Raw genomic sequence first — 21,562 nt, 5'->3', positions numbered from 1 at the left:
TTCCCCCCGACGCCAGTTAACACGACGCCGACTATTCGCAAGGAGAAGCATAAATCTAAACTTGTGTCCATCACATTTACTCTGTGGCCGTGACACCATTGACGTCGCGCCCGGCGATATGACACCTCGAACTGTTCGTCTGGCGCAAATACCTTCAGCGCGAAAACGGTTCCTCACTGTCTGGGTTGATTTCCTACGCAATCCTAGTGTTGCCGCAGTCGTATGAATCTTTCCTGTACTCTAGAAGTGATACGTGTTCGACAGGATCGGGGAAGTTTTGTCCCCTGTGTCTGATAACGGTTCAGCTGAAGATGATTCTCCTGTTTGCAGTCGCCGGTGGAGTTGTTGCGTTTGGCTTCCGTTAGTCGTGGCATGTTTTCGCTTATCACTTGCTGTTTGATTGTGATGGAATGCAAATGAAAACCCAAAATTGTTATTGCTCAACAAGTGATGTTGCACGTGTGCAGTACCTCATTCTTTCAGCGCAAGTCAATCCCAGTCCATGCAGAAATGACCAATTCAATTTTCGCATTAATTTTGTATTGATGTCAGCAGCACGGTTTCAGATATTCACGGTTTTACTACTTTTGGATTTCGTTTTTTGCAGAATATATATCGGTGCATAAAAGGTATTGAATTAAGTGTCTTTGAAACGAAAGGGAATATAAAACTGAACAAATACGTACGTTACATTTGTCACACACAACATATTGTGTGACAACCGTGATAACCTGCAGGATCAATTCTGTAAATAATAGTAGTAAATATATATTAATATCATTGACACACTACGCACGAAAGCTCGAAGGCCAGGACTGCACAGAATTTTGTAGTGAGGCCCCCAACTTCGCATCTAAGACGTACTGCCTTTACAAGATTCCATTTGTTTGTTGTGACATGCGTATTTTGCAAATATCAGCACAGAATATGAAAAAACAAGAGTGACGCTAAAGTCCTCTACAGGGGCATTATGTCAGCATCCAGCTGACGTGTACGATGAAGCTTTTAGATCTTTGTCATAGACACTTACGAAGACGCAAATAATAACTCAGTATACCCTACTATGGAATGTTCCACGTGACGATATAGGTGCGTCAGAAGAAGGTCAATGTCACAAGATACAACATTTGAACGAGTAGTGTAATATATGAATGCGAAAGTCACATTTATTCTTCATTTATGTCTGAGGGGGTGAATTTGTAAAAGCAGAAATAACGTCCTGCTTTCAATTTCATGCGTCACTTATTCTTGTGAATGTCATTTAAAAGCCTTTCTACATCTCTCCATGATGTTTATCTTATATAGCCTTGACCTATTCAACTGCACAACAGATCAGAGCATTCGTAACTGGCATGTAAAACTTTACATTGATGCGCTTTACATGACACTTAGTGCTGAACCACAGATAGCATATAGCTGCAGAGTAAGGAGATATGGGTGTTTGCACAAAAGATTGTTTTCACATATACCTCGGTCTCGAACGCGAATGTGAATTAGGACACCCGTGTCTCGTGCTATGATTTTACTTCTTTGTAGACGACCTCACCATGGCAAGTTGAATGCCAACAAATGTCTTCGTGTTTGAGATGTTGGAAATGTATCACAGTTTTATGTTTCACCCTTCACTCGGTTAATACAGGTCAGGACAACTGCTTTTATCGGAAAATTAGTTGTACCGCTTCGCTGTTAACACTGTGACAGTAGGCGACAAACGGGATATTAAATACATTTGTTCCTTAGCTTCTGTGACAAAGCTCCGTTAAGAAAAGTGTTATGTGGCCGATGTGGCCTTGTTTTTGATGCCCACAGTGATTCATAAATACATGATCTAGTCATACAATGGACTCAGCTTTGATCAGAAATTTATTATGAGTGAGTGAGTGAGTTGGGTTTAACGCCGCTTTTAACAGTGTTCCAGTTAATCACGGCGTGCCAGCTTTTTGTTGACGTTCATCGGCTGATGAAGACAGTGTCTCACGTGAGCAAATTCCATGATGCGGGAACGCTTCATGGTAAATTTGCTCACGTGAGGTACTGTCTTCATCAGCTGATGAACGTCAACAAATACAACTTCAATCCTTATATTGACAGATACATAAATCATAACAAAACAATCCATTAAACATCAAACTTTAATCATTGAAATTGAACTATATCACCGCGGAGAGTCGTGACGTCGTGACGTCATCCGTCCCAAACATTGCATTTGGAGTGACATCCCTTGGTTTTACAAACAGCAGAAAATGAAACACGAGTTGCACCCAGTAAAGTTAGCGTTGGAATTTGAAAGAAATCTATACCCGACTCATGCTGAAAATGGATACATACTAACGTTCTGTGAACTTTCGGTGTGTGTTTGAGTCATAATACGACTGCTGATTACGGGGATCGCGGTTGGATTTACTGAGGCTCGGGGATTTCTCTTGGTAAGTTGAGCATTCTCTGTTATAGCTTCGAATGGACGCTTCATTTCGGCTACCCGACACATACATTATCTGTCTGACTTCAAAGCCTGCATCATTCATAGCCTAAATTGATGTCGCTCTCAGTTTTTTCCCTAATATATTTTAATGTTATTTTTAGACATTGAGGAATTCCCCTAGAGTAGTTCTGTATGTCTCCGCGCGATTGATAACTTAATTACGTGACATACTGACGTTCATCGGGAAATGAACAACAGTCAGCTTGGAAGTGTTCACCTAGGCGAGGTCATCCGCTTCTGTCAATATTTGCGAAACGATAGCATCGATACAGAATCTTTCTATTGAGTTTAATATTGGGATACATCGGTGTATCAGAACGTTTCAATTTTAGTTAATACATTTGACCTCTAAGATGAAACTTGTAAATACAATCTTAGCCAACGCGGTTAAAATAAATATCATTCCTCATAGCATGTCTGCTAGTTTATGAAATTCGACGTACACATATGATTCATTCATGTTGAGAATGCTGGTCTAAACTGATAACTGCTGTAACTATATATACCATACTACTTCATTAATGCAGTGTCTACAGTACAGACCAGTAAGGCTTGCTATGGTGTTTCTGGCTTCTCCTGTACTCGGCACTTCCTCAGCTGCAGCAACACCCAAAAAACGATCTCCATCTGCGACGCCTACTACACTGACAATACAGAGTGTGGAGGAGGTGTCACTAATTGTAGTCTGAATCCGGAAGGCTTGACAGAACATGGATATCACAGGTTCAGCAACGAAGAGCTGGCCCCCATCTTCGACAGATGCTCTACCCAGACAGAGTGTGTGTATTCTGCTCCCTGGCGAGGCGTAAATCGAACGTTCTCTGTTTTGAAATATCAATGTATTAAAAGTAAGTGTATTTTGATAGTATTGTTTGCAGAAATGGGTTTAGTTATTTCTGTTTTAGAAACAAAAAGATTTAATTAAATGCGAACGTGTTCAGAACGTGTCAAAACCGAGAATGTGTGTGTGTGTTGTTGTTGTTTTTTTTGTTGTTTTTTGTATTTTGGGTGAGTGGGTGGGTGGGTGGGTGGGTGATTTCCCCTACTTTGGTTACGTCATCTTTTAAAGGTAGTATATGTTCATTTTTTATCAGGACTTAATACAATTCATGTTTGCCTGTGCCAAACAATGCAAGTGGCATCAACTATGATACTGTTTCGTATTATGACTGCAAGGTATTGTATCTGCCAGTATAAAAGTTAGAACACGAAGCGGTATTAAAGCAAGCTAAATAGCGACATCGCTGTAATTGTTGATGATATTATTATCATTATTATTATTATTATTATTATTATTATTTCTGCTAAACGTTGGCGCATGTAGTCTGACCTTGGAGTTGAATCGCATGACTTCACCTGGTACCATCACTAAATGATAGTGATTCATAAACATGTGCATAAAAATTATGATTTGGTCCTGGAATAAGTCAGCTGGACGCTGCTTTTAGCAGAGATTTCTTACGGTCACTAAATGTTGTGTCGCTTTTGTAAACATGCGTTTTATGTGTGGTGTAAACAGGTTAGTCTCTCCAATTTCAGCATCCACCCCGTTCAACAACACGTGTGAACAAGTGCAAACTAAAGGTAAGGTGTAATTCCAAGAAGTGAATATGTTGTTCTCTTTGCTGTATGATTCATTTTCAACTTGCATATGAAATTCTTCTTAAGCCTAATGCATCGTGAACAATTTCTGGCCACAAGCTGGTGTGGACAATTGTCTTACATATATATTTCAGAAACATAATTCCTTAATAAACGAATCTAAGATAAACATATTTTTTTAATGCAAACACGAGTGGATTAACAACGATAACAAGAAACAATATCAGTTCATCATGGATCACAGACGAAAGCACAACTACAGCAGCAGGTACATGTATATGAGGTGTTGTTAGCACTCCACAGAACAAACATTTGTAACGAAATAACTGGAAATAAATAGACGGTATATATTTATTTATGTATGTCAGTTAAATAAAATGTTTTGAAACATCATGCAATAAAACTATGAAATAGAATAAGTAGTTTCACTCTTTGACGGAAAATATGTATTACGTAAGAGAAATCAGAGTAGGTCGTAGTGAGGAATGTGTGTGTCGATTTAAAAATGAACCTGCCTTGCTGTTATCGGAATGTGGACTATACATGTTTGCATTACTAATGGTACACATGCGGTAGTTTCGGTTTTATAGAGAAATACCAGGGCCCACTTGCACAAAACGATCTTAGCGCTAAGACTATTGTAAGCCTATGCTAAAGTATGGGAGTTATGATCATCTTAGCGCTAAGATTGCTTTGTGCAAGTGGGCCCAGGGCTATAAAACAAAACCCCGATGTCAGGTCTCAAACATGTCCGGCGACATTGCTACACAATGGCAGTGTTACCTCGACTTGCCATTGTTATAACATTTTACAATAGGACTATTCACTGGTTCTAAATGGGGAGCTCTTTGTGTCCCCGTTCGGTTTTGTGCATAGGCTCCAACTGGTTGGGACTGAGCTTGTCGTAAGAGGCGACTCACGGGATCGGGTGGTCAGGCTCGCTGACTTGGTTGATGCATGAAATCGTATCCCAATTGCGTGGAGCGATGCTCATGATGTCAATCCCTGGATTGTCTGGTCACGTCGAAGCCCCGGGTTCTATTCCCCACATGGATACAAAGCCCATTTCTGGTGTTTTCCGTCGTGATATTGCTGGAATATTGCTAAAAGCGGAGTAAAACAATACTCTAGAATGAAACCCGGGTCTTTAATCACTAGACTAGTCAACAGCTACTTAGTTGAATGAACAATCAGTCGCCTCATCCAAACATCCAGGAAGCTTTTGGGGGGGCTTTTCTTCAACATTTTGCGTGTTTCGACAGGTTTTATGCAAGCATCTTCATGTACAGTGTACATTAAAGTTGATGTTTGACTTGACACATTCTTCCATTACAAATATGAGCTATTAACTACTTTATTTATACTTAAATCAAGTGATTTTAATATTCAGTTTATTCTTCACCTTGTCCCAGGACAAATTGAAACTACAACAAATACTGGTGCAATTATTGGTGGAGTTGTGGTCTCAGTCCTCGCAGCATCAGTGGCAACGTTTGTGTTGGTGAGGCTTATTCGGAAAAGGTAATTATCACATTTCTGCATTGCACATAAAAGTAAATGTGTTCATGTAATGTTTGTGATATGGTTCGGTCAAGTACACATATACATACTGATGTGGCACTTCATCCATACACTCAGTCCTAAGAATAGGAAACATCTTAAACGAAAAGTATAGAATAATAATTGATTATGATATAGGAAATGTCAAGCAAAGCACACTTCAAAATGAAACTCTCAAATTATATCGAGACATACATGATTCGCTTGACTCTTTTGTTTGTTTAACGCCACACAAAGCAGTATTCCAGGTACATGTATATTTAAATAATCTAAGCTGGACCAAGCAATCTAGTGATTGATATTGTGAGCAAACGCTCCACGCCTACGGTACGATCAACCGAATCTCCGAACCTGACTACATCGATACATGTGGTCGCCACATACAATCAGCATAGAATACTGGGGACCTATTCTAACTGGGAATACGCACGGGGACACTAAACATGTAGTGCACTTGATACTGGGGAGAAGACGGTCTGTAAAAGCTGCGTTCTCAAAAAAGAAACTTACATTACACAGAAACCCAGTGCACAATATGCAGGTGTGTACAGGATACGGAGAATTAGTTCGTGAAACGCTGACATGTTTATTTGATTTGAATGAGCTAATGCTAATGAAATCAACATTCTGCTTTAGTATTAATAATTACGTATGTATTTCAAACTCATTTACATCATTTTTCTAAAGCTGGTTGCCTTGAAATGTTGAAGAACACAAGTGTTCAGACAAGCTATGTGTATAATAAAAAATATGTTGATTCCTAGAATGTGCATATTTTTCGAAGTACATGTGTATTACATATAATTTATTTTAGAACCATACGCCTAAACATTTATTATGCCATCGTATTTTCAGGAGACAACGTATGCAAGATACTGAGAAGAAAACACACAATCCCCGTGTTGTAAAGACTGACAATACATATTGTTTGGCCAGTAATATCCCACAGAGTAATGACAATGACAGAGGAAATCTGAAGGCACAAAACACTCCAAGTGATTATGATTATGCTACTGTCGATGGTATGGCACCTCTACCAGACACTTATTCCACCAGTGAACCAGCTGGAAGAAACAATGCTAGCGACTCAGCAGCATTTGTTACTGATTGCGATTATGATCAAATTGGGGACAAACCAGCCCCACTGACCAGTACCTATGATACAACAGCCTCAGTTACTCAACCCACAAACACAGAAGGTCGTATTGGAGAAGATGAGTATGGTTACAATCTTTTTCAAAAGACGACAACCGAAACATTCCAGAATGACTACGACACTGCTGCTTCTGCTACAAAAGCAGTAACACAGCTGAGTAGAATCGTCCAAAACCCTGACGAAGACAACTATGATCACTTCTCTAGGGGAACCACGGGGTTGAACACGCTTGGTTCACCTTACGACACTGCAGGGAATATGTGAGATTGTTCTTGTGACTATACCTTTGCTAGACCAATACAATAGGTAAATCCATCAAAGTGAAATCCTTTATATTTGAACACTTGTGGTATAAGATCAAAGTTATGCTGTCAACAAGCGTAGATATACATGATTGACAATAAATCGTCATAAGTAGTAACTCAATGACAAAACTAGATAACGCAAATTATATTGATACTTAATGCTTCAGAAAGAGATACGAATTACAGTAATATGTTCCTACAGCCTACATATTTGTAACGAAACCTTGAATTTTATATATCATGAATTGCGAAGATTGGAAGAGAAATATGTTTAGCATTATGTAATTATCTTACTACTAGGCCAGAATAATGTACATGTGCATCACAAATCGTTTACTACCATGGTTTGTCGACAAGAAACCAATGTGGTGTGTGGAATAGGATTATGTTATATTTCATAAGGATGTATATATTAACATATTTCTCGGTGAATAAAACTTTTCAGACAGGGTTTCTCTTTGCGTTGTCAAATTCACATGATAAGTGACTTGCCTGATCTCATGCTCGACGTGAGAGCCGATTCTAGTGAGGATCGAATGTCCGTGTGAAAAGGTTGATTATTTATCGCTTGGGACGTTTATAATGTCATACTGGTTTGCTCGGTACAGATATTATTTACAGGCCGCCGAGATAGAGCTTAAATATTGCTGACTGTGGGAAAGTATGTTTAAAATAATAAAATACTATATTGTGTTTTGTCTTGAATATGTGTTGTGCCAATCTTAAGCGCATTTAAGCACTGAATAGTACAAATAGGAAATTGAAAAGAACTAAAGGTATCGATCCAGTATCGTCTTAACGAATGAAAACATTATCCAAAGTAAATCGAAACAAGTCTACTTGAGGAAACAAAGAATAGAACTTTACAAACAAATCAATGTTTCTACAAAATTACCATGAACATTCTTTTGCATGGGTAACGCAATTTTGGTCACTCATCAAAGTAAATGCATAACAAAAGGAAAGCTATTCTGCAAGCATAGAGTACATTGGTTTTAGTTCAGGCATTCTCAAAGGGACAATGACGTAAGTGTGGGAGCTTAATGTCGCCTTGATCATTACTTCAGTTTAATCATGGCGTATCACCTTTACGAAGTCATGGATGTCTTTAATGTGTACTCGGGTCATGGACATCATTGACAAATATTCTGTTCCTGTCCATACCGCTAGGACATCGTGCATAAAAAAGTTAACGCGACTTGGCACACACATGGCAACATTTTTGTAGTTCCTTGTCATCAAGTGTAGTTCCGAAGTACATCCTCTGTTACCAAGCTTCTATAGCTTTTAACGAAGGTATCTGTATTAAAAACACAATAAATATAGCTGGGCAGTCAATGCGGAGTAGTTGGAAAAAAGGTTTGTGTCCCAGTGCCAAGAGTAATATTACGATTCAGGTAGGTGCTTTATCAGCGAAGGAAGGTGTAGTTTCTCAAAATATTACGTTATACGGGGACTGGACAAAAGGTTCTAAGCCTGACTAATAAAACAAACATAATTTTGTGAAAGTGTTTTTAATTATATTTTTCAACATAATCTCCCTGCTTTTCAGTACACTTCTCATATCGATAGTGAAGAGGTTTTCTGAAGCCACCCAGAAAAACCCATTCGCGGCACCTTCGAGGTCATCCTTGTCGTCAACGCGCTTTCCACGAAGCAGTCAGCACTACTCGCCGCTTATCGTTGATAGAATCTCTCAGGCGATGAAGCATATCAACATAGTAGGTACCGGTAACCGTCTTTTGAATTTCTAAGTAATCAAAAAGGATCACACCCTTTGCATACCAGAATACAGTAGCCATGACTTTCTTCACTAATCTTGAAGACTTGAATTTCTTTGGTGCTGGAGTAGTGGAATGGTGCCATTCCATGGATTGACGTTTTGACTCGGGATGATAGTGGTAGAACCATGTTTCATCATCCGTTACTGATCTCTTCTTGAATTTGACGCAATCCTCCTCATTTAGCTCTAAATCTTCTCTGGCTATGTCAGTTCCTTTTTCCCTTAAGATCAGAATTTAGAAACTTTTGCACCCAACGAGCAGATATCTTATATACATGTATCTGTAAATGTTCAAGATAGTTTCAATGGATCCATGGCTAAGACCTGTGCACGTGTCTTCCTCAAGTTCAGCAATGGTAATACGTCTATCTGACAGTATACGTTTTTTCTGTCTCCTTCATTGAATATTAATTGATGGAGGCTTGTTCGCGGCTTGTTCTCCGAGCCCTAAACATAGCTGCTCAGCGTTTAACAGTGGAATAAATAGGGCACCTATCCCTATACACTTGCTGTCACGTTCAACTGGCTGTAACTAATATACAAACGGCCTCAACAGACCAAATACACGTGCAATGAACTACTTTAGCAATGTACAACATGTATGTTGACTAGTTCACATTGTTATTGTCCATACTTGAAAGTTAGTCAGGCTCAGAACTTTTTTACCCTCAAACTTTTATCAGGCACACACAACATTATTACGTTGAACCAGATACGGTTGTCAAAGGATATAAAAGAATTGGGACACTCTGTTATTCGGGCTGTTTGATACAAACATACTGAAAAATAATATATTCTATCTCAACCACAACGAGGTAAATGTATGACAATACAATTAGAAGGATCGTAGTATAGAGTGTGTAACGCTACTATTTCTAAACTGTGAAACTGAAAGTTTCCCAATATTGCCTTCATCCAAACATTGTTATTAATGCATCAATTGTGTGACTCGAGGTTGAGGTTGAGTATTCTTTACCACAAAGACACTCTCCGTGGCGTAGTGGATAGATCGTTTGTTCAGAGAGCGGAATGCTGGTGTGTCAATCCGCTACCAACAGACGTTAAAAACTGGGCATTAATGGGATATGCCATGGAATGGCCGACTCGGAGTCAGTATAATGTGTCTGAACGGGGTATTGTATGTCAGTGGACTATAAAGTTGAACCCCACTTCACCAAACCTCGCCACATTACCATCTTTTCTCAGCATATTCGAAACTCTGACATGATACTGTTTGAAATAACTTGAATTGCAAATGTTAAAGCTGTATGCACACCACATCAGCATAATCGTGTTTCTCTGTAACAAAACGAACAGTAAGTTTGTACTAATAAAAGATGTTAATTATCAGAAGTCTCATTACCAATTATCCACACAATCGAAAGTCGATTGTAATTGGGGGCGGTCGGGTAGCCTAGTGGTTAAACCGTTCGCTCGTCACGCCGAGGACCCGGGTTCGATTCCCAACATGGGTACAATGTGTGAAGCCCATTTCTGGTGTCCCCCGCCGTGATATTGCTTGAATATTGCTAAGTGCGGCGTAAAACCATACTCACCCGATTGTAATTGTTCCATTTCTATCGGGTTATGGACACCAGCTATGTATTATGTGGTGACATTAATTAATTGTTATATTAGAATGCTCAGCTGTATCAGCCGCAAGTTGCATTAGAGAGCGTGCTTGGTTAAACGCCGCTGTAAACATTATTTCAGATATATCACGCTAGCTGGATTAGGGAGTAAAGCTCGAAGGGATTCATGTATGAGACGTTTACCGCTTTGGTGATACCACGAGCACAGGTCTGGTGCTGTCAAAGAGAAACATAATCAGGGCGAATCATAGACTCGAACATACGATCACAGTTAACTATTGCGATACCCATAAGGCACGCAACTCTACACGAGGTCGACGCGGCAACAGCTCTAACTGATAGGTATACATATGACACCGAACTGCCTGTGATATCAGTTTCACTACTAAAGGAGTAATTATATATATACGAACACGCTCCTAAACGTTGTGTGTCTATCCGCAACAAAGAAGACTTAGTTGACATCTATAACTCTTTGTGTTTATTTATAGTGCCTGTGATCATACATGTATGTATAGCAGATGTATTTGAAGGGCATGTTTGTGATGTCCCTTGTAAGACCATCAGACCCGAACTATACATGTCAATTATGTCAGTGATACCTGTATCTTAGGGTTGAATTATGTATACGGGTGTTGTCTCGATATCTAAAGGTTTAAGCTGAATAACTGACGTAAGATTTCATATGTGACAGCCGTGTTACTCAAGTAGTAATAAGTACAGTAGTGACAATTACCAACACATAATGTGGTTGTGTACAGATGTAGTAAGAAAGCATCACACCTAGGTCGGTTATGTGCAGTTAAACGGACTGATCAGTCAGGTGAGTTACACAAGGAGTTCAAGCTGACCTAAACCTAACGTCCCAGTTTTACTTCCTTGTTGACAACCTTGTATAGCCGCCGTCACATGTGCTTTAGACTAGTAATTCAATACAGTTTGTACGTCTATGTGGTAGAATGTGATCCCATGTACAGAACACAGGTCAGAAATCAGGTCAAATAAAGCAACGATGGTCGCATTGATACATGTAGGTTGAAATGTGACAGTGTTCGGCAAACTTGACTGCTTATGGTTTCTAAAGCTTCGATGATATCCACACTGAGATATATGTAACGTGTGGTGTCTTCTTAGGCAAATTACTGTAACCATCCAGGTCTTATGGGCAGACGTCATTTAACAAGGAAGTAAGTTAGTTGTGATAATGCACCCCTCACACATTTTGTATATTTACAAATGAGCTGATCATAGAGAGTTGAGCTGTCAACATTATGGCAAAATTTGTGATCGTTTGGCAATGTGTCACCTTTATTTACTACATTATTCTGCCAGTTTCTACAGGTAAGATATACATCAAAATGAAGATGGTGAATATCAGGTGAGCACCTGACATAAAGTACAGTGATTCGATGTATACATAATGGTGGAAACCAAAGGATATGTTGACTTATGATAAGCTGTTTACGCATTTTTGTCTCAGACATGCTCTATACGTGTAAAGACACATGTCGCGGAAGGGTTTATTTCAAGTTTCAAATCAAAACGTTTACAGGTAACTTTGCATTGCCGATGTCAAGAGGAAGTTCTCTACCAATAGCGTACTAAATATCGGTTTCCATTGTCTGAAGCTATGCAGTATCCAGTTTCATAATAAGGAAAGGACAGTCAATACAACCAGATCAAAATGTAATGTCTGTTACATCAAAATCACAGTGCCCAGATGTCTATTCAAATACGTCCACTGTAGTCGGCCAGTTGCATACAGTGCCATTCGTGACCAACTCGTGTTATTCCGGGAGCCAAATAGCGACTTGTGCCCCGCTCATGGCCATTTTTGCGACCGGGTTCCGTCTTAGCGCAAACGGGCATACCTAAAACAATTTTCAAATCGTTGCGTTATGGTTCACATATATTTCCCCCATGTATTATATATATTTCAGATGCAATTTAAAGCACATCGGGACGTGCGGAATTATACAGTATAATTGAACACATTTTACTTTGTCTTGGGTATAGATGCAAGACATATGCAAAATCAAAAATAATTTTCAGAGGGATTCTTTGACGAAAAACTTGAAATCATACGCGCATTCTGATTAGTTTGTCGTATTTTCGCACACAGCATTCATCGATAGGGGGACGAGTCTTCTTGCAGGTCACGGAAAGAGGCGAGTGGTGACGAATGATACAGTGTATGTATTCTAGGGGACACAAGCACATGGAACAATAATTTCAGTTTCCAGTGGCGTTATCTGTAGCTATCATGTTGGATCGTGTTCATTTTGATTGATCATGATGATGCAGGTGATGTTCATTCTTCAAACCCGTGTTTGCTAAGGTACACACAGTAGATCTAATTTATAATTCAGATTAGAAGAAATTGTATTCATTATATTGATAGGTCTGTAATGGTAGTATAGTCAACTTCGGATATAACGAACCCGTATAAAGAATATAATCTGGTAATCATCTTAACACATTATTTCCTTTATCTATTCTAATCCTCTAGATGGACGTTGTTGTTCTAGTGAATATGAACCATCGAGTATGATGAACGTGATGACCTCTACCTTGTAGTTCATGAAGTCCAAAGTTAACTGTGTGTTCATTTTAGAACATGCAATACTCTTCAATATAGCATATATCCTGCTATACATTAACAGTAACGATCAAGAACTAACGTTTACAATTATCACTTATCATACAGAATCGAGTGCTTTGACTTACCAATATGTTTAGATTTGTATTCATTGCTGTTCGGCCAGTTGACAAGACATGACCTTGCTCTGTAGTGATACTCACTCCTCCTCCTCGTTTCCTGGAAATGTTGACTTGCTCCACCCCTTCCTTTTCCTCACATGGATGAGGGAAACGAGGTGTTGCCTTCTTTATTGTGTGACATCTTGCCCGACGATATGCTCATACTATCAATAACCAAGCTCGGTTACACAGTGTCAATCATGCATATGTACATTTATATGGTATCCACATACTATGCCCGACCCTTACATTTTCCCAAAATTTGCTTAAACAATTATGAAATGTCTGATTGTATATTATCGAAACCAATGCGTTATGGACAAAAGAGACAGTGTTATTATAATAATACATTATACATTCAAACTAATTTCATCGTACGTTAAATGTTCAAACATTTAGGTTGTGACGTGTTTATCATGTAAGCACAAGACATACAAGTAAGGCATGCTATGGTACACCGTTCCTGTCCTGTACTATGCATGCCATTAGCTGCAACAGCAGCCAGAAGATCGCCATCTATGACGCCTACTTCACTAACAATACAGAGTGTGGAGCAGCTATCTCTAGTTGCACAGTGAACCCGGACAGTGTGACAGAACATGGACATCACAGGTTCAACAACACGGAGCTGGTCTCCCTCTACAACCACTGCTCAACAGAGACTCGGTGTGTGTATCGTGCCACACGGCATAGTGCAGCTTTTACATTCTCTGTTGTCAGATATCAGTGTATTGAAAGTAAGTGTTTATTGTTAGTATTGGAGGAATAACTGGACTTGTTGTTACTGTTGTTATCGGGAAAAGATGTACTGTAATTATACGTAAACGTGATCGGAAGGTTGTGGTACCTAAATCCATCTTGTGAAATCATCTAGAAGCTATATTGTCCTCGACAATTTACAAACGACATATGGTATAATTGTTTCCTTTCTTTGCAACAACTTATATTTACTGCTCGTGCACTGAAAAATGGATGTTCCACTCCTTTCGGTAACCACGTGACAAAGCACAGACTAAATGACATATGGAAAGCTCTTCTTCGAGTATATCCCAGTGATATCTGGATAGGTTTGTGAAATCAACATCCCCTGATTACGAGCTTGTCACTGAGTGGAGCAGAGTGCAGATTGGTTGCGATGTCTCTATCTGAGAGTTACCGTCTTTGGCACAGAACGGAGGACATTTTGTAAAGATAGCGTGTCCGGTATCATGCGGTTATCATCAGTTTCAGAATCAAATGAGGATATTGTACATAATTACAACGAAAAGATCATCCACTTGTATGTTATTGATACGCAACTGATACCTAAACAGACATGACATTGGTCAAGTGAACGACAGACCCATTTTTCTCCAGGAATGGAGAGTTAGGAGCATATTCCCCTACTTACATTTTCAGCTGACATTTCGTCACACCATATAGCTGGAATATTGCTGAGTGCAACAGACAGTCACTTGGTATGATGTGGCTGGATGGTGGTTTCCCTGTGGCTTTAATTGTGTTCTGAATGGTATGACTTCTCTTGAAAACTAAGCTTGTGACTACAGTATCAAGAATGTGTAAAACAAGAAAGTGCCTGGCCATAGCTCATGCATGTGTGCAATGTCTCACACAATGTCTCTAAAGAATAGTAAAATAGAGCTTTGAGCACCGACATCCAAGGAACAGACAACTCGCCATATATAGGAGCCTACTGTCGTAACTGCTTTCGGACGTCCTTAGCGACCCTAATACGGTTACTAAATGTATTGCCGTTCCTGGTCCTCGTGGTCAATTAGGCCAAGACATTGCCACTCGCCTTGTCCGCCGCGACTCGGCTCCGTCAAGGCGGATTGGTCTAACAACCCTTACTCCAAGTTGTCTCTATCAGCATTCACACGCGCATAATAAAGAAACGCAACACCAGTTTTATACTTACATAGTTGTACTTACTCTCAGCCCATCTATCAATACAGGACAGGATCAGACCGGCCAGACTCGTCACTAACTGGGGAAACTTAGAACGATCGGGATTCGACTCGATCGATTGCAAACCGCGCTCTCCTCTCCTAATGTTGAAGGTATCATTTTATAGTGTTCGAGCCTGGCCTGTCCTTGTCACATGTCACAATACCTCATTTTGATTCGTTAAAAGTTAGATCTGACCATGAACTCATGTGTGTCGTAATAGGAAAAATACATAAGCCTACGTGCCAGATTGCTCATCTGTCTATTGATTTTGTGACACGTTTCCGGAAGTTCCAAATGAATTATACCTTAAAACTCTCTATTTGTTTCATTAACTAACCTTATAACACTACCAATTAGGTTTGTCTCTGGGCAAAGAAAAGCTGAATGCTGCGATCATTGTCAAGCTGGATTGACCTAAAATGTATTCAGCCTGGGTGTACTGAACGACGCTGTCCTTCATTATCATTAAATTTGTTAATGCCAGTTTTCTTTGTATTCGTTTTCCTTTCTACTGTAGGCGTCCTCATTTCTGCTTAACAATAGAGGGCATGTCTCACAGGTTTAACCATAATTGGTATTTGCTGGCTTCCCTCCAACTCGAATTTCAGCCAGAATGGTCCTTGTTATACTTCAGCTCACGTTAAACAATCAACAAGCTCTTTGTTTCTTGGAAGCCTTTCAAATCCTTTAAATAGTATTGTGTCCAAAGAATAGCATGATGTCAAAACGTAGTTAAGCTGAGGTACAAGTGTTCTTAAGTAAAGTGTTTTGTGGGCATAAGGCATAGGACATAGAGTCATACTAGTCGTATTAGAAAGGTTTTAAAATTTCATCTGACAGTCATGAATTGTTCTTAACTGTGTGAGTCCTCTCTGGGCATGATAACGAAGATGATAAGGATATGGTACCTTCAAGACACTCACGTTTATCTTAATTGTTTTAATGATTGAAACTATGTTGCAGAAGGTGATTTATTGAACATCAGTGGAGGTGTTGCAGAGGGATTGTCTCAAGTCTCACTCACCCACGGAGACCAAAGGATGTCTAATTCTTCAATACAAACTGACAATTATACCTGTAGCTTCAAGTCTAATGTCGCTGCTACAAGCATATCAGTGTATGCTTTTGACGCGCGATTGGAAAGAGGAACTAAAGGGGAATGCTTTTCACAGTTGTCTGTCCTACCTGGGGATGTCATCACAACAAATAATTGTTCATCTGTCTTCCAACCGTTTGAGAGACTCAACGTAACAGCGGAACTCCCGACATTTCTAAACTTCATTGATATTCCCAGATCATCAACCTTAATTTGGCTTCTGTTTAATGGTAAGAATGAGAAGTGCAGTGTTAGTATGTATGCTATTGTGCATAAATGCAGCTCATAGTATCTATATAATTTCAATAAGCGTCTTGTAGGAGGTTACACACAGAATCAGATATTGTATTTACAGAAATGTACATTTATAGCTCCAAAAGTAGAATATGAAATTCTCAGTCGTACTTCAACAGTTCCTATGCAATCACATCAAAAGTCAGTGTGTATTTCGATTGACCATACTTATTTGTCACTGTGACAGTGTTGTTTTACTGTCCAGCTATTATTTCACAATTTACATCTATTAAACAAATACACGACGCTTGTAAAAAAGCCTGACTAACTTTCAACTATGTGCCATAAGAAACTGAAGTAGGCAATTTAGGACATTTCTTTAGTAGTTCATTGCAAGTGTATTAATTTGGTCTGTTCAGGCCGTTTGTATATCAGTGACAGCCACCTGTACGTGATAGGAGTCTACCAGGCAGTCAGCAAGTTTTCTCCCCAAGAAATTCATGACCGCATGTCACAAGTGAATGGGGATACGTACCCTAGCTATTCCACTGTTAAACGTTGGGCAGCTATGTTTAAGGCTGGGGGAACAAGCCTGGATGGTGATCAATGAAGGTTTAATGAAAGAGATATAATAACGTATACTGTCAGACAGATAACAACCATTGCTGAACTTGAGGAAGACACAGGTCAAAGCCATGTCCACATAATTCTCAGGGTTTTTAGAAACTTCATTATATATTTTATTTGTTACACTTGTCACAAGCAAAAGCGAAGTAAACCTTTTTTAGTTGAGTTTGCTTTTCCTTTTACGTGAGCATTAAAACAACCAATCTTCATTCCCAAATACCACAGTTAGCATTTTGTGGATGGTCACGTGGTCGCTCTCTGTTCGGTGACCTCCCACTGTTTGAACTTAGATCGACACTGCAACTTATGCGATATATGGCGCACACAAACTTTCCCTCGTCATGATCACCAACTATACTGTATATATATGATACTGACCAACTCGAATTGTTTGGGATGATAGGACGCTACATTTTGCAAGCCATCAGTCTGACGACATATTGTTCGGCTTCGGTCCTGAAGTTAGAGTTGGCTTTTCTGAATGAACAATGATTATTTCTTCTCGGGTACTATTTGGAAAATAATCTTGAACATTATAAGAACACATTAATTAAACACTTACCGTTATATTCGAGGAAAACAGTACTCCAATGGCCGAGCTTGTGCCGCGACATCTGCGGGCGAAACACAGCGCCCTCTTGGGAATGCTTTCAATTAAGAGTTGTTTCCCTTGAATATAATTTCCGAAATGTTACCCAACGGTGTAACACCGTTAGGCCAACGTTAAAAAATCCGACCGTGTCAGTTGGGCCAACGCCTGAATGCTAACAGGGACGTGTGTGTCATATTGCAGCATCCAACTCTTTGGATGTGAAGTGTGAACAAGCAGCAAGCGCAGGTAGGCACATGTAAAATTCAGAATTTGATTGTACTTATTGTATGTGTACATAATGTGTAATGTGCTAATGTCAGGTTCAACATTTGTGTCTGAATATCCAAAGTGTGTTTGTGATCAAACAGGTACAAGTACAGGAACAAGAGACAATCATGTTTCCCAAACAAAAGACAGCGGTCGTGTGTCAACAAGTGATACATGTGTTTGGATGAGGCAATTAATGGTTTCATTTGGGTAGTTCATTGCAGTTCTTAAGATCATAAAATATAACTACAATAAACTTAAAGCAAATAGCAGCCTCGCATTGAAACCATAAGGCTACACACGCCTGTTTTAGTATGACTAAAATCGGATGCACCATACATCTTCAGCCCAGTCTCTTGAAATGATAAATTCCGCAATGGCTAATTGACAATTAGTATTCTATTATCAAGAACTTCCTCGAAAGGTAAACTTACACCTGTTACCTGTCGGCTTTGGTATTCCCTAGGGCTTGTAATTGATATTTATTTGTTTTTCAAAACCGATACATTCTATCTGAAAGAGCAGCATTTATGTGCAGATTGTGTTGCATTTCAAATACTCGCTCCTCCATGGTATGTCTCACCATGTAATGTAGAGCTTGTAGTATCATATTATGAATGCACCCTTCAGAAGTAATGGGTAAAACATGCAAAGCATAGCAAGGCTGAATTAAACATATTAGGTTCCTTTTCATTAATGGGTGACTCATATGTGTATATCCGTAGAGTTGAAAAGTCATGAAAAATCGTAAATATGTTTCTCCCAATCTATGGAAAACGTTTGAATTCAAACGAATGTTATAGGTTTCTTCTGAATTACATTTACCAAAATGCTTTTCGTTCTCTTGTCACGCAGTACATTTTGTGCGTAAAGGACAGGAAATATCTATAACCCCAAGTTGACAGCGTTTATTAAAGTTCTTGCTACTGTGAAGTTTTAAAATTATACAAAAACCTGACCCAGAGTCCATTTCGATCTCATCATATCGTCGAGGAAAGTTTGCTGGCGATTGTGTTCCAGACAGGTTCCTCGCCAGATTGGAAATGTTTACAATTTCACCATGTACATATTCTGAATCAGGGGATATTCCACTGGGACCATTGTTACCATTCCCACGCATAGCTTTAATCATTGTCAATGAGATATGACAACATGTGTTTGAGATTGTATGAATAGTGTATTATATACATTGCATAACATAGTTCCTAATTTAAGAGTCCATATCCAAGATAATATACTTCTTGGTTCGTTTTATCGTTCGCTTATACTCATTTTAGATCATGAATAACACATGCACGTTTATCCACTTTCTAACAGGGAGATTTACCACCGAGTCAACTAATAGCAGATCTCCCATGTCCACCTCCCGACAAGTCCCAGGTATGCATTATTCATTGTAGAATTTCTTATGTAATTGTTCAAAAGACAAATAAGTTCCTTCCTCCACAGGAATCTCGTCATAAACTCCGGTTTGAATGCTTCACTGTCGCTTACCATGTTGTTAAATCCGTATGGTACATCTAAGTTGTTATGGTGATACAATAGCATATACAGCATGAATCATTATCAATGCGATGTGACAAAATGAGTCTTAAATAGTATGAATTTGTGATTAACTATTTGCTATGAGTTTTCCAAATTTACGATAATATGTCGAAATCTATATATTTGTGTGTTGATTTTACTGTTTGAATAGAAGAAAACGTTTGTCAACTTTTTTGACAGGGGATTTCACCACTGCGCCAGATAAGGACAGATATCCGATATCCATCTCCTCACAATTCCCAGGTATGGATTATTCATTTCATTATTCACCATTTCATGTACAATTGTTCAAAATAGTACAAACGGTTACCTTCTGGTGTTAATGGGTGGCAATAATGGAGCTTACTAACACATATTAAGATATGCACATTCAGTATTTTTCACAACGTTTGGACAAGTTTTGTTGGTATTTGTACTTGTTAAGCAGAAATATGTAACTGCTGGTCGTTTGCTTGCATTCATTAATAATCAAGTATTGTCCATGGTTAATGGAAGTTTGTCAAATGTACTTTTTTGTTCTCAAATGTTAGTTTAATTGAATATCAATTAAGAATTTTTTAGTTCTTGTTTGAGTACACACTGGTTATTTCTGTTCCAGGTGGTGCGTTTGTGGGAGGCGTGGCTGTCGGAGTGGTTATCGTCATCCTGGTCTGTCTTGCAGTGTACGTCGTCGTTGTCAGGTATATTTAAAAGCACATTCACTATCTACCTTTTCGGGCTCATTTGGTGAAGGAGTATACTTTGAAAAGACAGTAATAACGTCCATCTCAGTTGTGATATGAGTGAGAGAGTGTGTGACTTTACTATTTAGAAATCCTTCCTGCCACAGTAGAGGACACCATGCATGGGATTTACCTATTTATTCATGTGGGGAATCGCAATGGGAAACTGACGTCCTTTTGTGATTGTCTGAAAGATTGATTCAAATGTCAGATCCCGTGTCCTTGCAGACGCCGGTATGATCTTACCCAGAAGAAACAAGGAGACACCCCAGCTTCTATTGAACACCCCAACTACTCCGGTATGTCAGCTGGGGGTGATGTCAACAACTATGATATTATTGAACAGACTTCCGGGTTTCAAGGGGAAACTGCACATGATGTGGCGGCTACTCCAGATTACCAGAACCTTTGATTTAAAACTTGTGTACCTATTTTATCAGAGGTAAATTTAACACAGACATGATCAAATTATATGATAACCATGTCATATCATAATTATCCGTGTTATTTTGAAAGTAGTATCTGTCCCAGGCGTGATACCGAGAGAAACGTAGTTCTGTGCGTCCTTTCTATTTCACACACACACACACACACACACACACACACACACACACACACACACACACACACACACACACACACACACACACACACAACCTGCAGGAGGTTTGTTTTTCTTTTAACTTTTACCTTTAACGCATTGACGCGCCTTTGACTACTAAGCCCACCCTTTTTGCAACTACTTGCTTAAAACATCCCTGCGGTCACAATTTATACGTGTACTCTATATATGGTGTAGGCTTTTCGCATTTCCTACAATTCGTCTTTTTTCCATTTATTTTTCTGAACAGTTTGTATCCTATTAATGCTTGAAATAGATACCGACATTACGCTTCAGCATTACACCTTTGTCAAGGACGATTATCTGTAACATGACCTACTCGTAACGTTCGTCATACACATGTTTGCAAATCACACGTCTCTCACATACGTTATCAGTGAAGCAGGAAGGGAAATGGTAATTGTGATTCACAGTTACAGCCATGTACACGTGACAATAACACTGACACAGTTAGTTACAACATATGAGGAAATTAGAAACATTGGCTTGTCAGATATGTTTGTAGTTGTACAGTGTACATAGTGTAAAACGAACTCCGATATCTCAGCCGGAAAAATGGTAATGCGGTAGTTCAACTGAATTGTACAAGCAACCAAGGAATAAATATGATTATAACACTAGTTTGTTATATATGTTGTGGTAGGATATTTAATAATAGTTCATCATC

The 21,562-nt window shown here is 39.1% G+C and overlaps 2 protein-coding genes across 2 annotated transcripts; both read left to right on the top strand.

Moving 5' to 3' along the window:
• The first annotated feature begins 3,276 nt into the window (after nucleotides 1-3,276).
• LOC139475171 (uncharacterized) lies at nucleotides 3,277-7,474 on the top strand. The gene is made up of 4 exons (XM_071258427.1): nucleotides 3,277-3,330; nucleotides 4,022-4,066; nucleotides 5,497-5,605; nucleotides 6,500-7,474. Exon 4 carries the CDS (start codon nucleotides 6,510-6,512, stop codon nucleotides 7,062-7,064), a length of 555 nt encoding a protein of 184 aa, XP_071114528.1. The 5' UTR covers nucleotides 3,277-3,330; nucleotides 4,022-4,066; nucleotides 5,497-5,605; nucleotides 6,500-6,509; the 3' UTR covers nucleotides 7,065-7,474.
• Nucleotides 7,475-11,838: 4,364 nt separating this feature from the next.
• Nucleotides 11,839-20,685, top strand: LOC139475477 (uncharacterized). The gene is made up of 5 exons (XM_071258679.1): nucleotides 11,839-11,858; nucleotides 13,664-13,977; nucleotides 19,732-19,794; nucleotides 20,150-20,231; nucleotides 20,502-20,685. Exons 1-5 carry the CDS (start codon nucleotides 11,839-11,841, stop codon nucleotides 20,683-20,685), a joined length of 663 nt encoding a protein of 220 aa, XP_071114780.1.
• Nucleotides 20,686-21,562: the final 877 nt, after the last annotated feature.

The sequence above is a fragment of the Haliotis cracherodii genome, unplaced genomic scaffold, assembly GCF_022045235.1.
Source record: "Haliotis cracherodii isolate W230 unplaced genomic scaffold, xgHalCrac1.p SCAF_3, whole genome shotgun sequence".
In the NCBI taxonomy this organism is placed as follows: Eukaryota; Metazoa; Mollusca; class Gastropoda; order Lepetellida; family Haliotidae; genus Haliotis; species Haliotis cracherodii.
The sequence above is the reverse complement of the archived record's forward strand: the minus strand, read 5'-3'. Positions and strand labels throughout refer to the sequence as shown.

Bases quoted from the DNA above. Each gene is read 5' to 3' on its own strand.
- LOC139475171 (XM_071258427.1), top strand. From the start codon at position 6,510: ATGCAAGATACTGAGAAGAAAACACACAATCCCCGTGTTGTAAAGACT.
- LOC139475477 (XM_071258679.1), top strand. From the start codon at position 11,839: ATGAAGATGGTGAATATCAG. The intron at 11,859-13,663 runs GTGAGCACCTGA...TTATCATGTAAG, and splicing joins ATGAAGATGGTGAATATCAG to CACAAGACATACAAGTAAGG. The intron at 19,795-20,149 runs GTATGGATTATT...TTTCTGTTCCAG, and splicing joins CATCTCCTCACAATTCCCAG to GTGGTGCGTTTGTGGGAGGC.